We start from the raw sequence: 22024 nt of genomic DNA on the forward strand, positions 1-22024 counted from the left end.
GCGGGCAGAAGCGCCTCCTCGGCACCGGACCCCGCCGGTACCACCAAGGCCTTCCGGCACCGACCGTCGCCGGCACCGATGTCGACTCGGCACCGTTCCCTTTTTCCGAGGTCGAGAGAGTCTACGATTCCTGCGGGTGCCTGGCGGCTCCCCGGCACGCGCCGTGGTTGAGCCCCCTGCTCCCGCTACTTCCGTGCCACCTGCATCGCAGCCAGAGAGCTCGCCTCAGTGGCGTTATCCGGCCTGCAGAGGCACCGATGACTTCGGCTCCGTCGATTCCAGTCCCCCAGGACCAGGGAATCCGGTGCCTGGCAGCTCCCCGGCTCGCGCCGTGGTAGAGCTTACTGCTCCTGCTGCTTCTGTGCCAGCTGCACCACAGCTAGACAGCTCGTCTAAGATGGCTCGCCCAGCACCGACGACGTCGGCACCGTCGATCCCGGTCCCACGAGGGCCGTAGAATCCGGTGCCTGACGGCTCCCCGGCACGCGCCGTGGTTGAGCGTATTGCTCCTGCTGCTTCCGTGCCAGCGGCACCGCAGCCAGAGAGCTCGTCTAGTCGGATCGCCCGGTGCTGACACCTACTACGGCACCGATGACGTCGTCACCGTCGATCCCGGTCCCATAAGGGCCGTAGAATCCGGTGCCTGACGGCTCCCCGGCACGCGCCGTGGTTGAGCGTATTGCTCCTGCTGCTTCCGTGCCAGCGGCACCGCAGCCAGAGAGCTCGTCTAGTCGGATCGCCCGGCGCTGACGCCTGCTACGGCACCGATGACGTCGTCACCGTCGATCCCGGTCCCACAAGGGCCGTGGAATCCGGTGCCTGGCGGCTCCCCGGCACGCGCCGTGGTTGAGCGTATTGCTCCTGCTGCTTCCGTGCCAGCGGCACCGCAGCCAGAGGGCTCGTCTACGTCGGATCGCCCGGCACCGACACCTGCTGCGGCACCGATGGCGTCGGCACCGTCGATCCCGGTCCCACACGGGCCGTAGAATCCGGTGCCTGACGGCTCCCCGGCACGCGCCGTGGTTGAGCGTATTGCTCCGGCTGCTTCCGTGCCAACGGCACCGCAGCCAGAGGGCTCGTCTACGTCGGATCGCCCGGCACCGACACCTGCTGCGGCACCGATGGCGTCGGCACCGTCGATCCCGGTCCCACACGGGCCGTAGAATCCGGTGCCTGACGGCTCCCCGGCACGCGCCGTGGTTGAGCGTATTGCTCCGGCTGCTTCCGTGCCAACGGCACCGCAGCCAGAGAGCTCGTCTACGTCGGATCGCCCGGCACCGACACCTGCTGCGGCACCGATGACGTCGGCACCGTCGATCCCGGTCCCGCAAGGGCCGTAGTATCCGGTGCCTGACGGCTCCCCGGCACGCGCCGTGGTCGAGCTAATTCTCCGGCTGCTTCCGTGCCCACGGCACCGCGGCAAGAGGGCTAGTCTAAGTCGGATCGCCCGGCACCGACACCTGCTGCGGCACCGATACGTCGGCACCGTCGATCCCGGTCCCGCAAGGGCCGTAGAATCCGGTGCCCGACGGCTCCCCGGCACGCGCCGTGGTTGAGCGTATTACTCCCGCTGCTTCAGTGCTGACGGCACCCCAGCCAGACGGCTTATCTAACTCGGTTCTCCCGGCACCGGCACCTACCGAAGCTCTGATGACCTCGGTACCAGGGATCCCGGCCCCACGAGGGCCGTCGAATCCGGTGCCTGACAGCTCCCCAGTACGCACTGTGGTTGAGCCTGCTGTTCCCTGCGCGCCGGAGATGTTACCAACGGCGAGGGCTCTCAGTGCCATGACGGAGTCAGTGCTGCCTGACCCGGGCACCGCCGGTACGGGTAATACAGTCTCTTCAAGGGACTGTCCCCTGTCAGTACAGCAGAGCGGCACCGTCTATGATCACGGTCCCGCAGACGCTCCAAGTCCTGTCGGCACGCCGGACACCACTGGCAGTCCCGGTACTGTTTTCCTCGGTACTGGTCACACTCACTGCACCGGTCGGTATCCCGTTCGCTGACCCGCTATCGGCACCGTTCCGACATCTGGCACCGGGGCAGGTACCTTGCCTCCTGTAGCTCTTCTCCGAGCCTCGAGATCTCGGTCGACCTCCCGACACCGTTCTGGTTGCGGGTCTGGATCTCGTTCCAGGTACCGATACGCCTCCCGATGCCGGTCCCCGGTGCCGAGTTGGGCAAGGTCCGAGTGAGTCAGAGACTCGGCCCGTGCCCTCTTTTAGTACCTCCATGGCCGTCCGGACACGCATCCGTGTCACCCCATGTGCGCGGATTTTATGCTCAGGACCACGATCCTGATATCATGGCCAGCGGGCGCCAGCCCCGAAGCAGAAAGAGCCTTGGCGAATGCAAGGTGTACTCTGCAGGGGCCCTGCACCTCTGGGTAGCAAAGCAACAAGCCTTGCTTAGCTGCGATAATTATAGCACCTGGGTGGAGGAGTTTCTCCCTCGAACCTCCCACCTAGAGTTCGCTGCCGTCTTGGAGGACGGGGGAAAGAATTTACCCTTTGTTGGTAAAGGCATCTTCGCGGCAGAGACAGCCCCAGACTGCGAAGCCTGCTGGACAATAGGGTCCTAATGCGTCTCAGCATGTATACGCCTGCGACCAAACGCAGGCCTTTATGGCCCCAGCCGCCATACTCTGTGCCTAGCCAGAGGCAGAACTCTGGAAAACGGCAAGGCCAAGGTGGTCGCAGACAAACGTCAGGCCCCCTAAAAAGCCAAAGTCAAGGTCCCTCGCAATTACCACTGGGACCAAAGACGGACCTTCCAAGGTTCGCCGGAGGGCGGTGTACCAGTCGCAGGACGGGATCCTGATCCCGCTTTCTCCTGGCATGGCCCCAGTTACTTTTAGATCGCTGGGTCCTGCGCACGATGGAGCATAGGTACCACCTTAAAATTGCTCCAGCCCTGTTCCCCTTCAGCGGACGAAAGGGGCTAGGGGTTTTACTCCCGTTATGCCCTAGTCCCCCACTCGACCACAGGTCAGACCTCCCTGGTCCTGCATGGACTCAACCGGTTTGGGATAAGGTTGAAGTTCTGCATGGTATCCCTGGGAACCATTATTCCATCCTTGCCTCCGGGGGGCTACTATGCCGCCCTGGATAGGAAGGACGCGTACTTTTGCAATGCCATCTTCCCTCCGCATGGGAGATGCCTCCGCTTTATAGCCAGCGGTGAATACTCCCGGTTTACGGCCATAGTCGCCGCCTACCGTAGCTATGTCGGAAATGCGTTTTTCCGTATTGGGACGATTCGCTTATCCGAGGAGACTCTGACACACAAACCACTCAGCCCGTGGGCATCGTCACGGTCTTATTCACAGATCAAGGCCTGATGATTACTAATAGAGCAATCCGCTCTGGTTCCCACGCAGAGGTTGGGCTTCCTAGGGGCTATCTTGGTCTCCTACCTAGCCGGAGCCTGCTTATCGCAACTGCGGTTTTAGGCGATGGCATCAATCATCTGAGGTCTGAAGGCTTTCCCAACGACCTCAGCTCGTTCTTGTCTCAGTCTCCTGGGTCCATGGTTGCCCGCAAGTTTGTAACCAAACGCGCCAAGCTCCGCCTCCGTCCTCTCCAAGTCCGGCCCACCTCGGCGTACCGCTTGGACAGGGAGCCAATGGTCATGGTAGTCACCGTTCCCTCGAACGCCTTAGGCTCCCTAGAGTGGTGGCTAACTCCCTCCTTGGTGTGGACAGGATGCGGTTTCATCCGCCCCAGCCCTCACTGCCCCTGACGGCGGACGCATCATCTCTCTGCTCGAGTGCTCATGGTCACCTCCGAGCTTAAGGCCTTCGGTCTTCTAGGGAGCTGGCATTCCTCATTAATGCCCCAAAAATGAGAGTAGTCCGCCTGGCATGCCAGGGGTTCCATCGGCAGCTGCGAGGCCGTTGTATCTCGGTGTTTACAGCCAACACAATGGCCAGGTGCTTCATAAGCATTCAGGGGGGACATAGTCCTCCCCCCTTTTTTTTTGTCAGGAGGCCATCCATTTCCGGGTCTTTTGCATGGCCCACTCGATGGAGCTGGCGACGTCCTTTCTCCCAGGCGTTCGGAACGTCTTATCTCTTTGACTCAGCAGGTCTTTCCTGTCTTACGAGTCATCACTCTGCCCCATGTGAGGCGTCCCGCTTTCCGGAAGTGGAAATGGTTCCTCACACAGACCTGTTCGTTCACCGCGAGTGCAGGAAATGCCAGGTGTTCTGCTCCTTCCAAGGTCTCTCCTCGGAATCGATCTTGGACGCATTCCTGATGCCGTGGAACGGCCAACTGCATTATGCCTTCCCGCTGTTCCCACTGGTTCGTTACGTCCTGCTCAAATTCCGCAGGGGCGGAGCGTGCATCATCATGATCACTCCAGAGTGGTCCAGGCAGCACTGACATACCACGTTGCTCGGCCTGTCAGCCCAGACCTCATCACTCAGGGCAATGACAGGCTTCGTCACTTGGACCTGCAGCCTCTTCGCCTCACGTACCTGAGTCGGGGTGACAGGCAGCCTTCCGCCTGGTCAACGTACCGAGCCAGGTGGAAGCGTTTCCTTTACAGCTGCAGTACGCTCGATCTTGCTCCTGCTGAGGTCTCGATCCCCTCTATTTGGCCTGCCTCTGGCCTTCAGCGGCAGGATCTGGCGGTATCATCGCTGAGAATACTCTCAGCAGCCATCCCTACCTTCCAGCAGGCTAAGATGGACGTTCAGTGTCCCACTATGGGTTCGAGGTCCCTCAAGGGCTTGGAGCGCTTGCACCCTCGGGTGCGCCGCCCAGCCCCGCCCTGGGGCCTCAACCTAGTCTTGGCCAGACGGGTCTCTGAGATCAGAGCTCTTACGAAGGTTCCACAAAGACAAGGTGCAGTTATGACTGCACCCGGCTTTCCTCCCTAAAGTGTTTTGGCCTTTCATGTTACCCACAGCTCAACGCAATGGGCATAACCGTTGCACTCCTTGGACATCTGTGGAGTGCTCGCATTATGTTGTGCTGACAGAATCATTTCCTAAGGTGCCCCAGCTCTGCCCCGGTAGCGGGCCAAAGGGAGGGCTTGCTTGTTTTCCTCTCAGAGGATCTCATCTTGGGTGATGGCGGACATCCCCACTTGTTATGATTTGGCTCATATTTCCCCAAGCCACATCACCGTGCATTCTACCAGGGCTCAGGCTTCATCTGCCGCCTTGCTGGCTCGTGTTTCTACCCACGAGACCTGTCGCGAAGCTCCATTGGTCCTCGGTCCTTACCTTTGCTTCGCAGTATGCCCTGGTTCAGCAGTCAAGAGAGGCTGTAGCCTCTGGCTCGGCAGTTTTATTCTGCCACATTTCACTCCGACCCCACCGCCTTTGTAAGGCTTGGGATTCACCTAACTGGAATGGATATGAGCAATCACTCGAAGAAGAAAAGACGGTTACTCACCTTTGTAACTGTTGTTCTTCGAGATGTGTTGCTCATATCCATTCCGCACCCGCCCTCCTTCCCCACTGTCGGAGTTGCCGGCAAGAAGGAACTGAGGAGCGGGTGGGCCGGCAGGAGTATATATGGAGCGCCATGGTGGCGCCACTCTAGGGGGCGACCTGCCGGCCCACTGAGTTGCTAGGGTAAAAGTTTTCCGACGAATGTGCACGCGCGGCGCGTACACCTAACTGGAATGGATATGAGCAACACATCTCGAAGAACAACAGTTACAAAGGTGAGTAACCGTCTTTTCCCCACTGTAACCGTTAGACCGGAGTCCTGATGCCATGTCTTGTACAAAATAGCATCATACAGTGTGGTATAGAGAATAGAGCAATGGATTGAGACTCAGGAAACCTGATTTCTGTTCCTGGCTCTGCCGCTCACCTGTTGGGTGACCTTGGGCAAATCATTAACCTGCATGCTTTAGTTTTCCCATCTGTAAAATGGGGATAATGATATTTGCCTCCTTTGTAAAACACTGAAATCTCTTGAGGAACAGCAATAACTAGGTATTACAATTCTTATTTACATTTATAAAGCACAATAGGATAGTGCTTTATTCAAATTTAAAAAAAATTCCCCTATCCTGAGAATCTTAAAAATTTAAAGTAAAACAATGTAGAACACGTAATCTAGACAAAGGAAAACATTAGCAAAAGGAGGGATGAGGGTTAAAACAAAGATAGCATGAGTTGTATAGAAAGTGAATAATGTATGTTTTGATATTTTAAAATAAGGACCGAGGTAGAGCAAAAGGTGAAGAACAGACAGCATGGGAGTTGAATACATGTGTGAAAAAAAAAAAAAAAGGAAGGAAAGAGGTTTTGAAGCTCAGTTACAAGCCCACCAAACTAGTTTTTGTATAAATCAGGGTTTGGCAATCTTTGGCGCACGGCTCACCAGGGTAAGCACCCTGGCGGGCCGGTTTGTTTTCCTGCCACTTCCTTGTGTTTTCGGCCAATCATGGCTCTCACTGGCCGCAGTTTGCCGCTCCAGGTCAAAGGGGGCTGTGGGAAGCGGCATGTGCTGAGGGATGTGCTGGCTGCCACTTCCCGCCGCCCCCATTGGCCTGGAGTGGCGAACTGCGGCCAGTGGGAGCCGCGATTGGCTGAACCCGAGGACGTGGCAGGTAAACAAATTGGCCCGGCCCACCAGGGTGCTTACCCTGGCGAGCCACGTGCCAAAAGTTGCCGATCCCTGGTATAAAAGGATAGATGAACACAGTCTTTGTGATGGCAACTCAAATAGTGCTGTAATGAGATTGAATCTTCCTACAGATACTCTATTTAAGGTTGTTTGAATTGGATTTTTGTCTTTTAAGTTTTAAATTTTTCCCATTAAAGATGCAGAAAAATGCTAAATGGTATTGGTATGTTTTTATCCTTATTTAAAAATCTGTTAACTTCTAATGTGGAAAACAAGATTCAATCAGCACCTTGCTAACAGATTTGACAGATGTGTGTGACATCTGAAAAAAACTTCTTACTAGTGGATATATAATATAAAATAAACTGCATGTCATTTTGGGAACAAAACACAAATATCTTATTGTATATATATTTTTAAAATAGCAGCACAAACACTTTGCATCTGAGGGTTTGAGAAACCTAAATACAGCATTCATCATGAGGTTCAGGGAACTAGCTGAAAATAATTTGGGCATTTTTAAAAATTTACAGACACAATAATCTAGTGTCTCAGATAAATGGGGATATTTTAAAAATACAGCATGAAGTCCTTGCTTTTGATAGATTCGTTGAAAGTGATGATTGAAAAATATCAAACTTGAATTGTGAACACAATTTGCAGTTATCTGAGTTTTTCCAAATATTTACAAGCTTCATCTGAATGTTGGTTATAGCAGGCTTCCCCACTTCCCTTTTCTGCTGAGTTATCAGGATAGTTTGTTAACGTGTTGGCCATGTGGTTAGCCTTCCACGTGATGTTGTTTCATTTTCTAGAATCTTTAAATTGTTGTTCTTTTTCTTCTTAGCTTTCATATATTGTCTCAACAATGAGAAAGTGTATAATACATATTAAACGTACAAATATATGTACATATTTTTAAAGTTCATGCAAGCAATCACCGTTTAAATACTCGAAAAAAATTTAGGATACGTGCTAAATTGTTGTTCTTGAATACAGTCCTGCAGTCAACATGCAGTTTTAGGAAGGCTAGAACACTGATACACTCCCAGATAAAAACTGCTATGGTTGACACTCTCTTTAAATTCATATATTAATATCTTAACATGTCTGAATTTCTTTAAGTGTAACATAGTTTTTTGTCTTGGGATATTTTAAAATAAGTTTATTTATAAGTAGACTCTTGTACTGGTATTTGGTAGTCTCCTTGGAAACAGTCGGCATAGTTTACTGTCAAAGAATTAAAAAATCCATTAGTGGATATCATGTAATAAAGGAAAATCTCTTGCAGGCCCTTATCATTGCCTCATCCATGAATATAGTGACACTCCTGATTAGTAGCAGAAAGTATTGTAAGTTCCCATATACTTTGGGAAAGGAATTTTTAAAGATTATTTTATAATGCAAACAGATACTCAAAAAAGAAACAGGATGGTGTAAAATTATTGGTCAAACAGCATCCTGGGCAAGCCAAAATACTGAAGGATAAATATTCAGGTGCCCGTCAGGTAGTTTCTCCGCTTTGTTTATTTCTCTTTCTTCCATAGCACTATCCCATAGAAAGCAGTATATCTCAGACAGCAAAGAGGATGGGAAAAATGGAAGGCTGACTCAAATTGGCCCCTATTCAGTTAGTTGCTTAAGCACATGCCTATCCTTAAGCTTTCGATTACTCCCGTTAACTACTTGCATGTTTAAAGTTAGCTAAACTCGCATGTACCTTTGAATCAGGGCCATAATCTGTAAACATTTTCTGTTCTCACAGTACAAAGTTTGTTTCTTGCTTCCAAACAGCGTAGTTTTCACCAAATTTTGATCTAATGAATTTTTAGGGGTTGTTTTTTTTTTTCTTCTTTTTTTCATATTTCCTAGGTCCTTAAAGAGAAGGATGACCTGAAGGCTCAGCTTCTCTCTGCTATACATCAAATAGAAAACCTTCGCAAGGAGCTGAGTGATGTGCTTACAAAGAGGGCCCAGCAAGAAGAGGAACTCCATTGTAAGGAGGTGAAGCTCAGTGAAACCAAGTCTCAACAGATAGTTCTTGAGCAAGAGATCAGGGAAGTCCACGATAAAGCAAATAAACTGGAGAGTGAGTTGCAAAAGCAGATCCTGGTACAGAACCAGATGAGAAATGAAAAAGAACATTTAGAGGAAGAGCTTGAAACAGCTAACATGATCAATGAAAAAGATCAGGAAAGATTCTTAGAGATGCAAGAAGATATAAAAAACTTAAGTGCTATTCGGGCAGAGCTGACAAACAGAATAGCAGAGGAAGAAAAAGTCAAGAAAGAGATTCTCAAGAAGTTTTCAGACCTTCAAAAACATCAGGAGTCTAAGCAAGAAGAGATGACTACAACTAGCTGGCAGCTGAAGATGGAGAGAGATGTTCACCAGCAGGAGCTGGCAGATCTTAGGTCAGAGTTGAAGAATGTGAAAACAAAGCATGAGAGAAATGTTCAAGAGCTGATGAAGCTCTTTAGGCAAGAAAAGGATGAGACAGAGAACCACATTAGGAGGCTGAAGGTAACTTTGCTGAATAATTCTGCTGTTGAATTTTTTTTCTGTTAGGTGATGAAGTTAAAAAGCATGAACTTTTAAAGATCTTTTTAGATTTCTGAGCACTGAAGAAAAGATAAAACTAACAATAATGGGGTTTATGCATATTTAGTCTGGTTGAAATGGATTATAGCAAATCAGGGACCGCTTCTCCAGGAAGCCTTTTAAGAAGAATTCTGGAGTTCCAGTAAAGGTAGATGTGACAATAAATGATAACCTAAAACAGAACATGTTTCAGAAGTATATAGGTTGAAAGATCTGGGTGAAGCCCTATTGTGTCCGTAGTAGCTTTAAGACAAAAGCCCTCATTAGTACAACAGTAACTTTGGTAAATTAGATTGTTGACTGCGTAGAACAGGGCGTGTAAAGCACTGGAGTTCTAACACTTTGATACTAACCTCTCTGACTACTGTCTTTTTAACTGTTACTCCCGCTATACTATGGACATATGTTCCAGAGATGCTGTATTTCTGTAAGTGTGTGTATTGCACAATAGCTGAAATAGCATCAGAGGCACTCCAGGAACAGTTTCTGAATATGAATCATAGTAGCATGTTGAATTTGCAAAGGTTAGTTTTAATGACTCCTTGTATTTTAAATCGTTTCCAGAGTGTACAATTTCCATATCATTTACAGAAAAATCCCCTACCCAATAACTGTACTGTACAAATATTTTATGAAACAGACTGTTAAATTTATTTAGAAACAAGTTCACATTTTTAGTGCAACTCATTTGCTGCTGACTCCAGGCTATATGATTAAAAAGGAAGAAAACAAAAGCATTTTATATTTAATAAAACTGATCTGAATAAAACCTAAGAGTATTTAAACTGAAATGAATACTCTGAATAGCCTTATTAATTTTCAACATTTGACTGTACATCTATATGATCAGTCATCTATTACATTTTTATTAGTGTAAACTAGTGTAGGATAATAATAGTTTGTATTTATTAATACGCATTTCTGTAGTGCTACCAGGGTACACAGTGGTTTACAAAATAGTTTGTAGACAGTAAGCTGTTCTGGGTAAGGGATATATCTGAAACATGTAGTACATTAAACCTAAACATACTCTTCCCAAACTGAGTATTTTTTTGATAAAAAACAAAAATAGGCCTCTTAAATGAATATTCTATCAATGCAACCATAAAAAATCTAGGACATTCCGAGTTAAATCTTCAGCTATCTTTTATAACCTACAACCCTGATTTTGCCTACTGCAAGTAACCTTACCCTCATCAACAGGCCAGTGATTCCATTTAGGCAACCTAGGTGGTCGCCTAGGGCACCAGGATTTGGAGGGGCGGCATTTTGCCATCCTCGATTGCAATTCGGCAGCGGGGGGGCCCTTCCGCGCTCTAGGTCTTCCTCGGCAATTCTGCGATGGGTCCTTCACTCGCTCCGGGACCCGCTGCTGAAGTGCCCCAAAGACCGGGAGTGCGGAAGGACCCCCCCACTGCAGAATTGCCGACAACGACCGGGGGCGCGGAAGGACCCCCGCCTACAACGCCAAAAACCCTAGCGCCGCTCCTGCTCATCAACCTCCTGTAACACACATGGTTCCTTCTTTCTTTATACACAGTGTGCAACTTCTAACTTTAGCCATGTAGAGTAGTTGGAAATGGATGTTTTTTTCTTTGCTTAGAAATTTGAATTGATGGTACTTTGAGGTATATGGTTAATGCTTGCTGTACCAAATTTTGAAAGTTATGCTTAAGTGTTGGTTGACATGGAAGGTGTTCAGATATTAGTGATAGATAGCAGTATAAAACCTTAAAATAGGTAGATGACTGTTAATGGAGGGAGCAGAGGGAAGAGGTGTATGAGTATTCTAGGTGGTAAATTCCTCAGAACGGAGCTCCTGATGACTGTATTCCTCAGTTCAGGCAGCTTAAACCCACAGTACAGATATTGTAGTAAGAGGCTTGGTATAAGAACCTGAATAGAACAAAAACTTAATTTTTTCATGCTGCCTCTGCAGAATCCAGTTTTACCAGCATCCTTCACATTCTTGCTGTTCCCTCCCGGGCTCCTCCGACTTAACCACTGATCTCTTCCTCCTTTCTCCCTCCTCCATCCCCTTTGGCTTCCATGGAGCTGTTGTATGGTGTGTTAGATAAATGGGGAGTGAGTAGCAGGAGTAGTGAATAGTAGTTTGTGTGTAGCAGGAGAGGCAGTGGTGCATGGGGAATGTTGTGTGTATATATGAGGGAACTTGGCGTGGCGCAGGCTGGAGTGTGTGCGTGTGAGACTTGTGGTTGGGAGGAGCCCACTGTCTCTGCGCTGAAGCATCAATTCTTGAAGGGCTCCCATGCTGCAGAAGTAGTAGGCTTTTAGTTCTATTTTAAATAGAAATTGCAATGCTACCTTAATTATGTAATCACTACTAGTGTCTCCATTCTAAACACAAGTAAACCGAAGCACAGGGATTTAAGTGGCTTGCTCAAAAGTCCCTTGGTGAGTCAATTACACACTCAGAAATAGAGCCCCAGAGTCTTGACTCTGTCCTCAGTTCTTACCCCTCCTGTCCCCTTTCTGCTTTTAAAATAATTATTGTACTCTTAGAATAATAACATGCAGCTTGCATACATGACAGATATTCTCAGTGATAACTACTTAAAGAATATACACAGTGTAATTTACATACATGCCAGGCAGATATGGCTTGTGGCTTTTTCCCCCTCCTCCACTTACTGTTATGGAGTCGTCTCAGGTCTGATAAACTGACATCATACCTGCTTTTTCAGTCTCAGAAATGATTGAAAATGTTGGTTTTGTGTCTCCTTTTTTCTCTGATACTGTCACATTTAGTAGAATGCAGAAAACCAAGTTGATGTTGGCAAGGGATTGTCTCCTTAGTTGTCTCCAGCTGTATAAATCTTTAATACACTTGCCATGTAGGGAACATGAGAGGTTGACACCATATTGTGCTTGCACTTAAAATGGAATTGGATTCTTACTTTTTCTGATGGGATAATTTACTTTTCAAGTTTGTTTTTTGTGTATCTGAATCCCAGGCTCCATGAAAATATAACTCTCTTCCCCAAGTAGACTGGCAATATGGAACAAGTGTTGTTTCCTTGTTGGCTCTGTGCATTTTTTGTTTGTTTGTAATGTAGATTTTCTCTGCAGAATTTCTCAAACCCCTCTGTGCCAGTCAAGTTGCTATTATCCTTATTGCATACATCAACTCCACTTATTTTGGGAAGGAGAAGTCTCAATATTTTTACACTAAACGATAACCCATTTTATTCATCTGCCCCACCACAAAAAATCTATGTACTGTAAAGCATTAAAGGGGCTAAAGTTATGTCTCTCTTTTTACAAGTGTCTCTACTAATAGCTTTCAAATCACAGAATTCTAGAAATTCTAGGTGAAAAAGACCATTAAATCATCTAGTTCATTTCCCTTGAAGCATAGGAGTAATCTGCATCACTGATCCTGATAACGAAATTAATACGTTTTTTGAGTTTTAGGCTTCCAATGAATTTCAGTAATGGAATGTTAATTTGTTTAAACATTGAGCTTTTCATACAGAGCTATCAAGTTGATGAGCATGGCAGAGTTGCACTACAGAATACACAAGTCCTTCATTTAGCAGTCTCAAAATTATATAGGATCTTGCAAGATCTTACCGAATCCCGCAAAGTACACTGCAGGCGTCAGCACTTTTTCTTTAGCTGATTTTGCTGTTACTCTTGTGTCTTGGATAAACTGCATGACAAATCCACTTTGTAATGGAAAAACCTTCTTTATATTTTAATTGTTATATTGCAAGTGATGAAATCATATCATTATGAATAGAGAAGCATTGCTTAGTGGTCCAGTTTCTGTGTAATATATTTACATATGTACAATACTGATGCTTATTTTTAGAAATGTAATCCCAATAAAATTGTAGCAAAGTCTTACTGATTAAATAATGGTATCTTCCCCTAATCTTTTTGCATGGATTTGGGGCTATGCAATCTGGGAATGTTCATAAAGAACTTTTATACTGACCGTGTCCTCTGTTTTCCCACTACCATCAGACAGAACTTTTAGATGAGAAAAATGTAGTAAAAGCTCAGCGTCGACAGGCTGAGAAGATGAAAACTGAATGTGATAAGATGACAGAAGAGTTAACCCAGAGTGAACAGGAAAACACAAAACTTAGACGGAAATATGAGCTTGTGAAACAGGAACTGGAGGAAAAGGTAAACAAGCATCCTAATCTTATTGGGCATCTGATATATAAGGGCCAGTATCCATCCAATTTCACTACGCTATTTAGATGTTTTAGACTGCCAAATAATATATGTAAACTTTGGGAGAACATTTGCAGCCATGCCACTTTAGGCTACGATTGTGTTAGATCAAATAAGGTAAATATGGTTGGATGAGATCAGTACTTTCATAGCATACCTCCAAGAGAAGTGTTGGTGATTTCAATAGGGAACTGCCTTCCCTCAGTCAAAATTGTACCAATCCCCGGCTTGGTATTAGTGTGCGCTATAGCACAATGGTGCTGATAGTACTGTCTTTCAGATATGTTAAAGTGAGGTTCTGACAGTAAGCGGCCCTTAAAGATGGCATTCTTCAAGAGTAGAGATATCTGTCCTCACATCCTCCCAGGTTCCAGTGTGGGTAACTAACAGCTCTGAGTCTAGCTCTTCTATTGCTTAAAGTGGATAAATTATTATTCTTCACTTTGTCCTTAAATCGTTGTGTAATGCTAAGAAGTCCAGGGCAAGTTTAAAGTTTTATAAGTATAAAGTTATCTGAGCACAATAAAAGGAATTAAAAAGAACATGGGTTAAAGTCTTTTCATGCTTGACTATTTAAAACATGGCAAATAGAATTTTGCCCAACTTTATAAGAAAAACTCACTTTTGAGTTCAGAAAGAAACATGAGAAATTTCAATTCAAAGGATAACTTTCTTGAAAAGCTGTAAGTGTCTGAAAATGTAGTGAGAGTCACTTCTCAACCATAATGGTAACTTGACCCAATGGAAAAGGTTAGTTTGGGGTAAAGGATGTGGTTTTTTTAACTGGTTGAGCATCAAGTATTTTTTTCAAAATTACTAAAAACTGGTAGTTTAAAAAAGCAAGAAATGATAAGCTAAGTCTTAATTGTCTCTCTTAATGCCAATTCAGTGATGTGACTTCCACTATTTTAGACAGACAAAGTGGGTGAGGTAATATCTTTTATTGGATCAGCTTCTGTTGGTGAGAGAGACAAGCTTTCACAGAGCTCTTCTTCAGGTCATTGGCTCAACACCCTTGTGGTTGTCTTGGCAAGGTCTTCAGTTCATGAATATGCAGTCTGCTAATACACATGCATCAGAGTTCTAATTAGTTTTGTCTTTTGGAGTGGAAAGTTCTCAGCGCATCTTTAAAGTTAGAGTTTTTGCTCTTTCTTTTACTGAGTTCATTTTCTGATCTCACATTAGTTTCCTCAGGATTTAATAGAACATGAAATTCTTCTTCAAATTAGTTCAAGTGTTTTCCAATATAGAGATCTTCAGCTCTTAAAATAGTCTCTTCAGACTTAAGTGATTCTTAAAGGAAATCTTTAATTTAAATGGTTTCAGAGTGATAATTATGTTAGTCATCAAAAAAATTCTCTTTTCCTCTTAATGCTCCTTGGAAAGATGGTCCTTGTCTTCTTGAGGTTAGTAAGGAGTTGCTTAAGCGCCGCAAGATAACTAATTCCCCAATTAATATCAATATCTCTATACTCAAATGGCTTCTGACGTTAGTAACCACTTATAGCATCAAATGATCTCATTGTATTTGTACATAAAGCTTTTCACTATTCACTTAACAATGGTATCTGATAAACATCTCAAAAGAATCTCGTACCATCTTAAGCATTTGAGGGACAGCAAGGTTTTCACCTTTAAAAGGAAACATGAATTAGAAGTAACAAAGGTCTCTTTAAAACATTTTCGAACCTTAAATGTTCTCCTTAATATTTGAAGAATATTGACTTCAGAGTGTTTATGAAAGAAACAGTTCCAATAAGAATATTCCTACATTTTTGGGGGGTTAAACTAAGATTTTCTCTATTAAAGGGGAGGAAGGCCCATTTTGATGACTTGTTTTATTTCTCTGAGAACACATCCTGATTGTTACTTCTCTTCATAGAGAATAGCCTTAACATTCTTTTAAATTCAGGATTCTGCAAGATATTTATGTCTCTAGTGGGGGTGGGGGGAAGGCTGCTTTCCTGAGATAAAATCATCTCTATACCAAACAAGCTTCTTGTACAAGGGAAATGGCCTGATTTCTGATAAGACAATCTCATTGATTTCTTTGCCTGTAGGCCAAATGGTTTCTTGATTTATGACCCACTCTTTATAGCATTTACAAGTTATGATTAGACTCCTAGCAAATGCTCTGTACAAAGCAGGAGTCACAATTACTAACAGTGATATATACCTTTCATAACATAGCATAAAAGAGAATAGCATAGAATGTTACAGCAAAATAGAAGTTATAAAGCTGTATTTCAGAGCCTGTGTAAATGCTTGTGGACTTCTATGACTGAGGAGGTGATATCTTCGTTGACACTACTCTGTTCCTGTTTGACAGAAAGCAGAGATCTCCTAGGAGTTTCCTTAGCTTGAACATTTCATTTAATGAGAGAACTCACAAAATTACAGTTTTGGTTACTTATCTGATTCTCCAAACATCACTGGTTTCTCCAAATATGTATTTAGGTTGTAATATTTTCAGAGAAGGGATTGCCTATGACCATGTTTGGACTGTAGGGCCCCATTCTTGGTTGGTCCTTATACACTATCATAATAAAGAAGATAAAAATAATGTATATGAAAGTAATTGTAGATATCTCCTAAAATTCAGTAAAGATGAAGGCAAGTTTGTAATAATCTAACTAAAAACAAATTACGATTTTATTATTAACTATTTTTGCAACAGCATTTAGGTTTACACCTACATTAATGTGTAGACTTGTGTTCAGTTTAGCAAACTGTAGTTGATGTTTTTAAGAGTCAGAAAAGGCTTCAAGTTATGCTAAAGAAACTTATCTTGAATCACTTTTGGCCTTCTTTTATATTTGTATCTTTCATTTGGGTTTTGGCTCTGTATCATGTCCCACATTTGAGCTGTCGAAGGTGAAAAGCATACTGAAGGTTAAAGTACTAACAGCAAAAATCTGAAGAGGACATGGGAGAAAGCAGTCTTTAAAAATAAGGCTTCAATCCTGCAATGCATTCTCCTATGTACTTGAGTATACGAAGAGTCCATTTTGACCATGTCACTCCTCCTTTTGCATCCACTGGGTCCTTGTTCTCTAGCATATCAAACTTAAGCTACTTGTCTTCACTTTCAAGGCCCTTCATGATCTATCCACACTCCACTTCTTATCTCCCATTCAGTATCAAAAAGTCAACTCCTATCTCCAGTCAGCCCTTGATGCCAGCTGCCCACTTGCTAAATTTTCGAACAAGCACCTTCAGGCTCTCTCTCATATTGCCCCTCATGCTGGGGAGGAGCTCTCTGTAAACCTCCATAAAACTAACTCCTCCTCCTCCTCCTGATTCCTCCTCAAAACTCTTGTTTGTCAAGAAAACAAAAAAACTTGACAGTGGTTCGATTGGTGGTGTGATGAGACCACAGACTATCCTGTTGACCAATGTTGTCTCCTTGTTTCTTGTGCTTTCCCATCTGTCTGTCTGTATCCATCTGTTGTCTTATATTTAGATTGTAAGATCTTCAGAATGGGAACTTTTTTTTCTATCTTTTTCTTAATTTTTTTTTACCGCGTTTAACATAATGGGGTCCAGAGCCAAGATTGAGGCCTTTAAGCACAATCCTAATACACATAATAAAAGTCAGTGTTGTGTTTAGATTTCTATAACTAATAAAATTGATCATTTAATTTTTAACCCTTTTTTGTTGTCTGGATAGAATTTTATATAGCAGTTGAATATGGAAACAAAATGCATTGTTTCAGCAGCTATTTTATCACTTTATTCTGTTGCTGATTGTCAAGTTAACATCAAAGGGTACAGCTGCATTGTTAAAAGTAACCCATGGCAGTGAATTTCAGAGCTTGGGTCAACTGACTCAGGCTTTCACTGCGGGGCTGAAAATAGCAGTGTGGGTGTTCCTTCTTGGGCTGGAGTATGGGCTCTCAGACCATTCCCCTACACTAGGTCTCTAGTCTGCTGAGCTTCTTCTCCAGGGCTTCTTTGACAACTTAGCAACTCTCCATCTTATGTCCTGGATGCTCCGTACTTAACTCCTCTGGAGGCAGTGTGTTCTGGGAATGTACAAAACAGTCTCCTGACTAGCAGAAAGCCACTTATTAGATGCACTTACCTGTTGAAGTAGAAACAGTTCTCCTTATGGTCAAAACGGAGGGATGTTTTGCCAGTCCGGGCCTCTATCCAGCATGTTTGACTACTTGTTCCACCTGAAACAGCAAAGTCTATTGATTAGCTCAATCAGCGTTCATCTAGCAGCTCTCTCTGCTTTCCACCCACCAGTTGTGGGTTGTTGAGTATTTTCTAATCTGATATGAGTCAGATTCTCAAAAGGTCTGGACAGATTATATCCCCATGTCGTGTATTCCCATTCCTTCCTGAGACTTAAATCTGGTGAAAGCAAGATTCCTGGGACCACCTTTAGAACTGATGGCCACCATATTGTATAAAGTTTTCCTGATCAAGGAAGTAAGGGATTCATAATTCTGGGCAATATTACAAAGCATAATGTGATCTGGTCTTGTGCAAGTGTTCTTGATTCAGCTCTTTTGATCTGTCTGAGTTCTGACCTGCTGCATCCCTTGTTGTTCCAGTTTTAGGCTACACAGTGTATGTCTCCAGTTAAACACCTGCAGCTGGCCCATGTCAGCAGGCTCAGGTTTTGGGACTATAAACTGCAGTATAGACATCCAGGCTTGGGCTGGAGCCCAGGCTCTGAGACCTCTCCCCACCTCACGAGGTTCCAGAGTTCTACGCTGCAGTATTATAGCTCTACAGCCTGAGCCCGACTCAGATGACACAGGCCAATGTGTGGCTTCTCGACATGGATATTTAAATTTCATTGCTGAGTTCTATATCAAGAGCTGAAGATTAGAATCAGGACATGTTGAAAGATTGATATGGAGAGAACTACTAGTCCTGCAGATTTTCATCACTGATCATCTTATGATGATGACATTAAAAAAATAACTTGTTCTCTAGTCTCTGAAAAGATGTTAGGGAGCTGTAGGCTTTTTCAGAGGTTTCTTATGTACTACTATGACTTGAAGAGACTGTGAGAGGCAAGGCAGGTGAGGTAGTAGCTTTTATTAGACCAATGTCTGTTGATGAGAGAGACAACCTTTTGAGCTTGCACAGAGCTCTTCAAGTTTTTTTTGACAAGCTCTGTTTAAATTTGAAAGCTTGTTTCTCATCAACAGAGTTTGGTTCAACTTCTGCCTTAGATCTTTGTCTTTAATATACCTAACCTGCCTTATATCTTTAATATCCTGCAACCAACACAGCTACAACAGTATTGCATTGAATACACAGTGTTCGTTTCTGTCGATTTACTCTTCAGCAACAAAAGACGGTGCCCATCCCAAGTTCTGAGTGTCCTTGACCATCTTTAAAAATGTAGCATGTAAGTAATAGAATCCCTCAACTGCTTCAGACCACAATATACCAACCACAGCAAAAATATACAAACCATAAACCCTCAACCAAACACCCATTATAGTTACATCTGACTACCTAGGCTCACTAGTCTCCCAGTCTTCATGAGCCAGGAAGAAAAGATGAGCCTTGAAGTGCTCTCTGAAATCTAATTAACTTTGGTTGTTCTGGGCCAAAGGAGGGAAGGAATTCTCAAGGTTTGAGGTTCTAACAGAGAATGCTGTGCCAGTGTTACCAGCAGAACTCCAGCTCAGGCTCCCTTGTGGAGTGCAAACATATCAGTATCTCATGGGGAGCAAGGTGATCTCTGAAGTAAGTAAAGCCTTAAGTGGCCTGGGACCAAAGTTAAACACAACCAGGAAACCAGTAGGTAGCCACTGCAGCTCAAGGATCACAGGTGTTGTGTGCTCAAAACAAAATAAAAACAAAAACAGTGTTTGAAGAAACTACATTTAACAGACATTGCCAAATTTTACACTAGCTTCAGTTTCTGGATGGACATAAGATTAAACTGTAAATCAACTTACTGGATTCTTTGTGGTTGTGTACAACCTTTTTCCTCCTCAAAGAATCTGGTTGTTTTCTCTTTTGGTGTGTCTGAATTATATTGAATGGAAAGCAGGACATATTTATCTTCCTGTTCTGCTATTTCTCTGTTAAACTGGCATCATAAATCCAGAAGTACTCTCTGACCACCACCAACAGTTTTAATGTTTATTTTGTGCACATATACTATTAGGTATTCCCGTGCACTCAGACTGTTTTAACATTTTTTCACTATTCTTTTGTAAGTCTATGAAGTTTTTCCTGTACCTTCCAGAGTTCTTTTTCAAACACATAATTGTCAGACTTCAGCTTCTGAAGTCTTTTATTACATTGTCTTCTAATTTCTTCCATTTGTCTTCCAATTTTCTCTTCACACCATCATGGTTTTTTAATGTATTCTTCAGTACACAAATATATTCCAATCAATGCCGTTGGTATACCATGAGAGAGATTTCTCTCCTTGTTCTTATTCCAGGACACTGTATCTTCAAAGAAAGATTTCACTGCACAGATGGTGATGGAATTTATCTTGAACAGTGCCAAGTACATTGTCAGAACTTAAATTAATATTATGTTCTAATGGCAAAATTGTAAATGGAAGACTTTGTTCCTCATTTTTATGACATAAAAGTTAATCTCATATATTAAAATTCACAAAAAAAAAGTTAGGGGAAAAAAGTAGCATCCCACAGGAAATTACTTAGGATTTCAAATAGTCTCCAGCCCATTATGCAACTAAAAGGATACTAAAACCGTTGGCTTACAAGTCTCATATCTTATTGTTTCATGCAAGTAACTTTCAAATCTTGTTATGGCAAGGTTTGTTTGGACTGCAAATGTTAGTGACAGGCACAACTCTGTTTGCCACATGGATATAATTAAGAAAGAAAGAAAGAAAAAAGAAAACACGAGAACTCTAAATTGACTTTTACCAATCCAAAAGATTTCCCAGGGGAAAAAAGTTGATTTTTATCCTTACTGCTGTGTTCTTTGGATCAAATCTGACCAGCTGTTCAGGATTGTTAATCCTTTTACGATGTTAAAAAAATATCAGTGTGTCAAATGTCCTTTTTTGTGTACAGTTCACTTCACTACAGCATCACAATCGAGTTCACTGTGATCAAGAACTGTCTAACTCTTGTTAGACGAATTTTACCATAGTTCTAGTTAAAACTGTAGGAATGAAAAGTTCACTAGCAAACTCCCCCCTCCACCACCATCCCCACCAAGTACATAAAAGCAAAGGTCTTTGGGCTTTTTTCCTTTGGGTGTGACTGTACTACTTGTCTCTTTCACACAGTTCTGTACAGACAAAACAGCATGTAAAAGCAATGAGCAAATGTTACCACAAATGTATTTGTCTGGAATCAATTTTAGGTTATCTCTTCCATCCTGCATTAGCTTCTACTACAAATTTTTAACATTTCCAATATGTGATAATTACAAATCTCTAAGCTTCCATTTTGAGTAAGGGTGATAAATGGTATAGAATTCCTCTATCTTAATTTAGGCTCACACACACATCTTTATAGACAATGTGATACAGCAGGGCCAGGGAGCAGTGAGACAGTGGTCGAGGGGAAATATATAAGCCCTGGGCTAATTAAGACATGGTTCCCTATAGACTAGGGAGGGTTGGTACAGGTTTATTGGAGCACCTGTAGTCAATTAAGGCCCTTCCAGGAAACTAATAAAACCCCCTGCTTCAGGCAGACAGGGTGTGCAAGGAAGGAGAGGGGACTGACGTTTGGAGGTATGTTGCTGATAACTGAAAGACCAGAGAACTGGAGGAAGGGAGACCCTCCTCCAGCAGGGCAGGGAGACTCCCTTCCCCAGCATCAAGGAACAAGGGTAACCCTACCCAAGTGGGAAGAGGATAAGAAACCTGCAGTGATGGAGAGGAGCTGGGGCTCAGAGTGAGGAGCAAACCTAGAACCCTTCCCTGCTTCCCTCCTCTACCACCTTCCCAGGCCACTAGCCGGGCCCTTGGCACCCCAAGAGCAGGAGCAAGGGGGGGTGTCCTAGCCCCCCCACCAAGAAAAGCATAGGACCCACCATATGAACATTGATCATTTTGCCACAACAAATAAATAAGCTTTTTGAAAAATTGATTTGTGGAGTTAAAGTTAATGGAGAAGCTCTCATTTTCCCATGTAATCCTTCACTTTACTTTCATTTGCTTGAATATGCTGCAGCCCTAGTTCTGTGTTCTCATTTCTGAAGCTGATTCTTGGAATCTTAACTTCTCATTGTGGATGATTTTCCATTCAGCTCATGTGTCTAATACATATCTCTTTAATACTAATAATATATTGGGGAGGGGAATCTAGATTATTTCTAGACTGCTGCGTTCAGCCTTTCTCCTTGTTAGACTGTCATTTTACTTTATAAAATGTTTAAATGTTTCAAACCAATAATAAATCTCATGAATTCTAGACAAAATTTACATAGGAAAATATACTTATTTGAAGTATTTATAGAATGAAAAACCTTTCTTTTGGGACTAATACATGTTTTTTTTGTTCTTCTCATTGGTGGTATTGTTACTTTAGAGTCCAAATAGCTTTCTTGGGGTCAAACTGAACACAGAGGACATATGGCTCCACCTCTGAGAACATAGAGGACATATGACCCCACCTCAATCGAAAAAGACAAATGGCTGTCAACAATT

General features: G+C 43.9%; 1 protein-coding gene across 1 annotated transcript in view; it reads left to right on the forward strand.

Annotated features, from left to right (window-relative positions):
* CEP128 (centrosomal protein 128) overlaps positions 1-22024 on the forward strand; it is a 407170-nt gene that overhangs the window by 124337 nt on the left and 260809 nt on the right. The window contains 2 exon segments of the mRNA XM_030558988.1: positions 8470-9120; positions 13189-13353. Of these exon segments, the coding sequence (XP_030414848.1) occupies positions 8470-9120; positions 13189-13353 (816 nt within the window).

Source organism: Gopherus evgoodei, chromosome 4, assembly GCF_007399415.2.
Source record: "Gopherus evgoodei ecotype Sinaloan lineage chromosome 4, rGopEvg1_v1.p, whole genome shotgun sequence".
Taxonomy (NCBI): domain Eukaryota; kingdom Metazoa; phylum Chordata; order Testudines; family Testudinidae; genus Gopherus; species Gopherus evgoodei.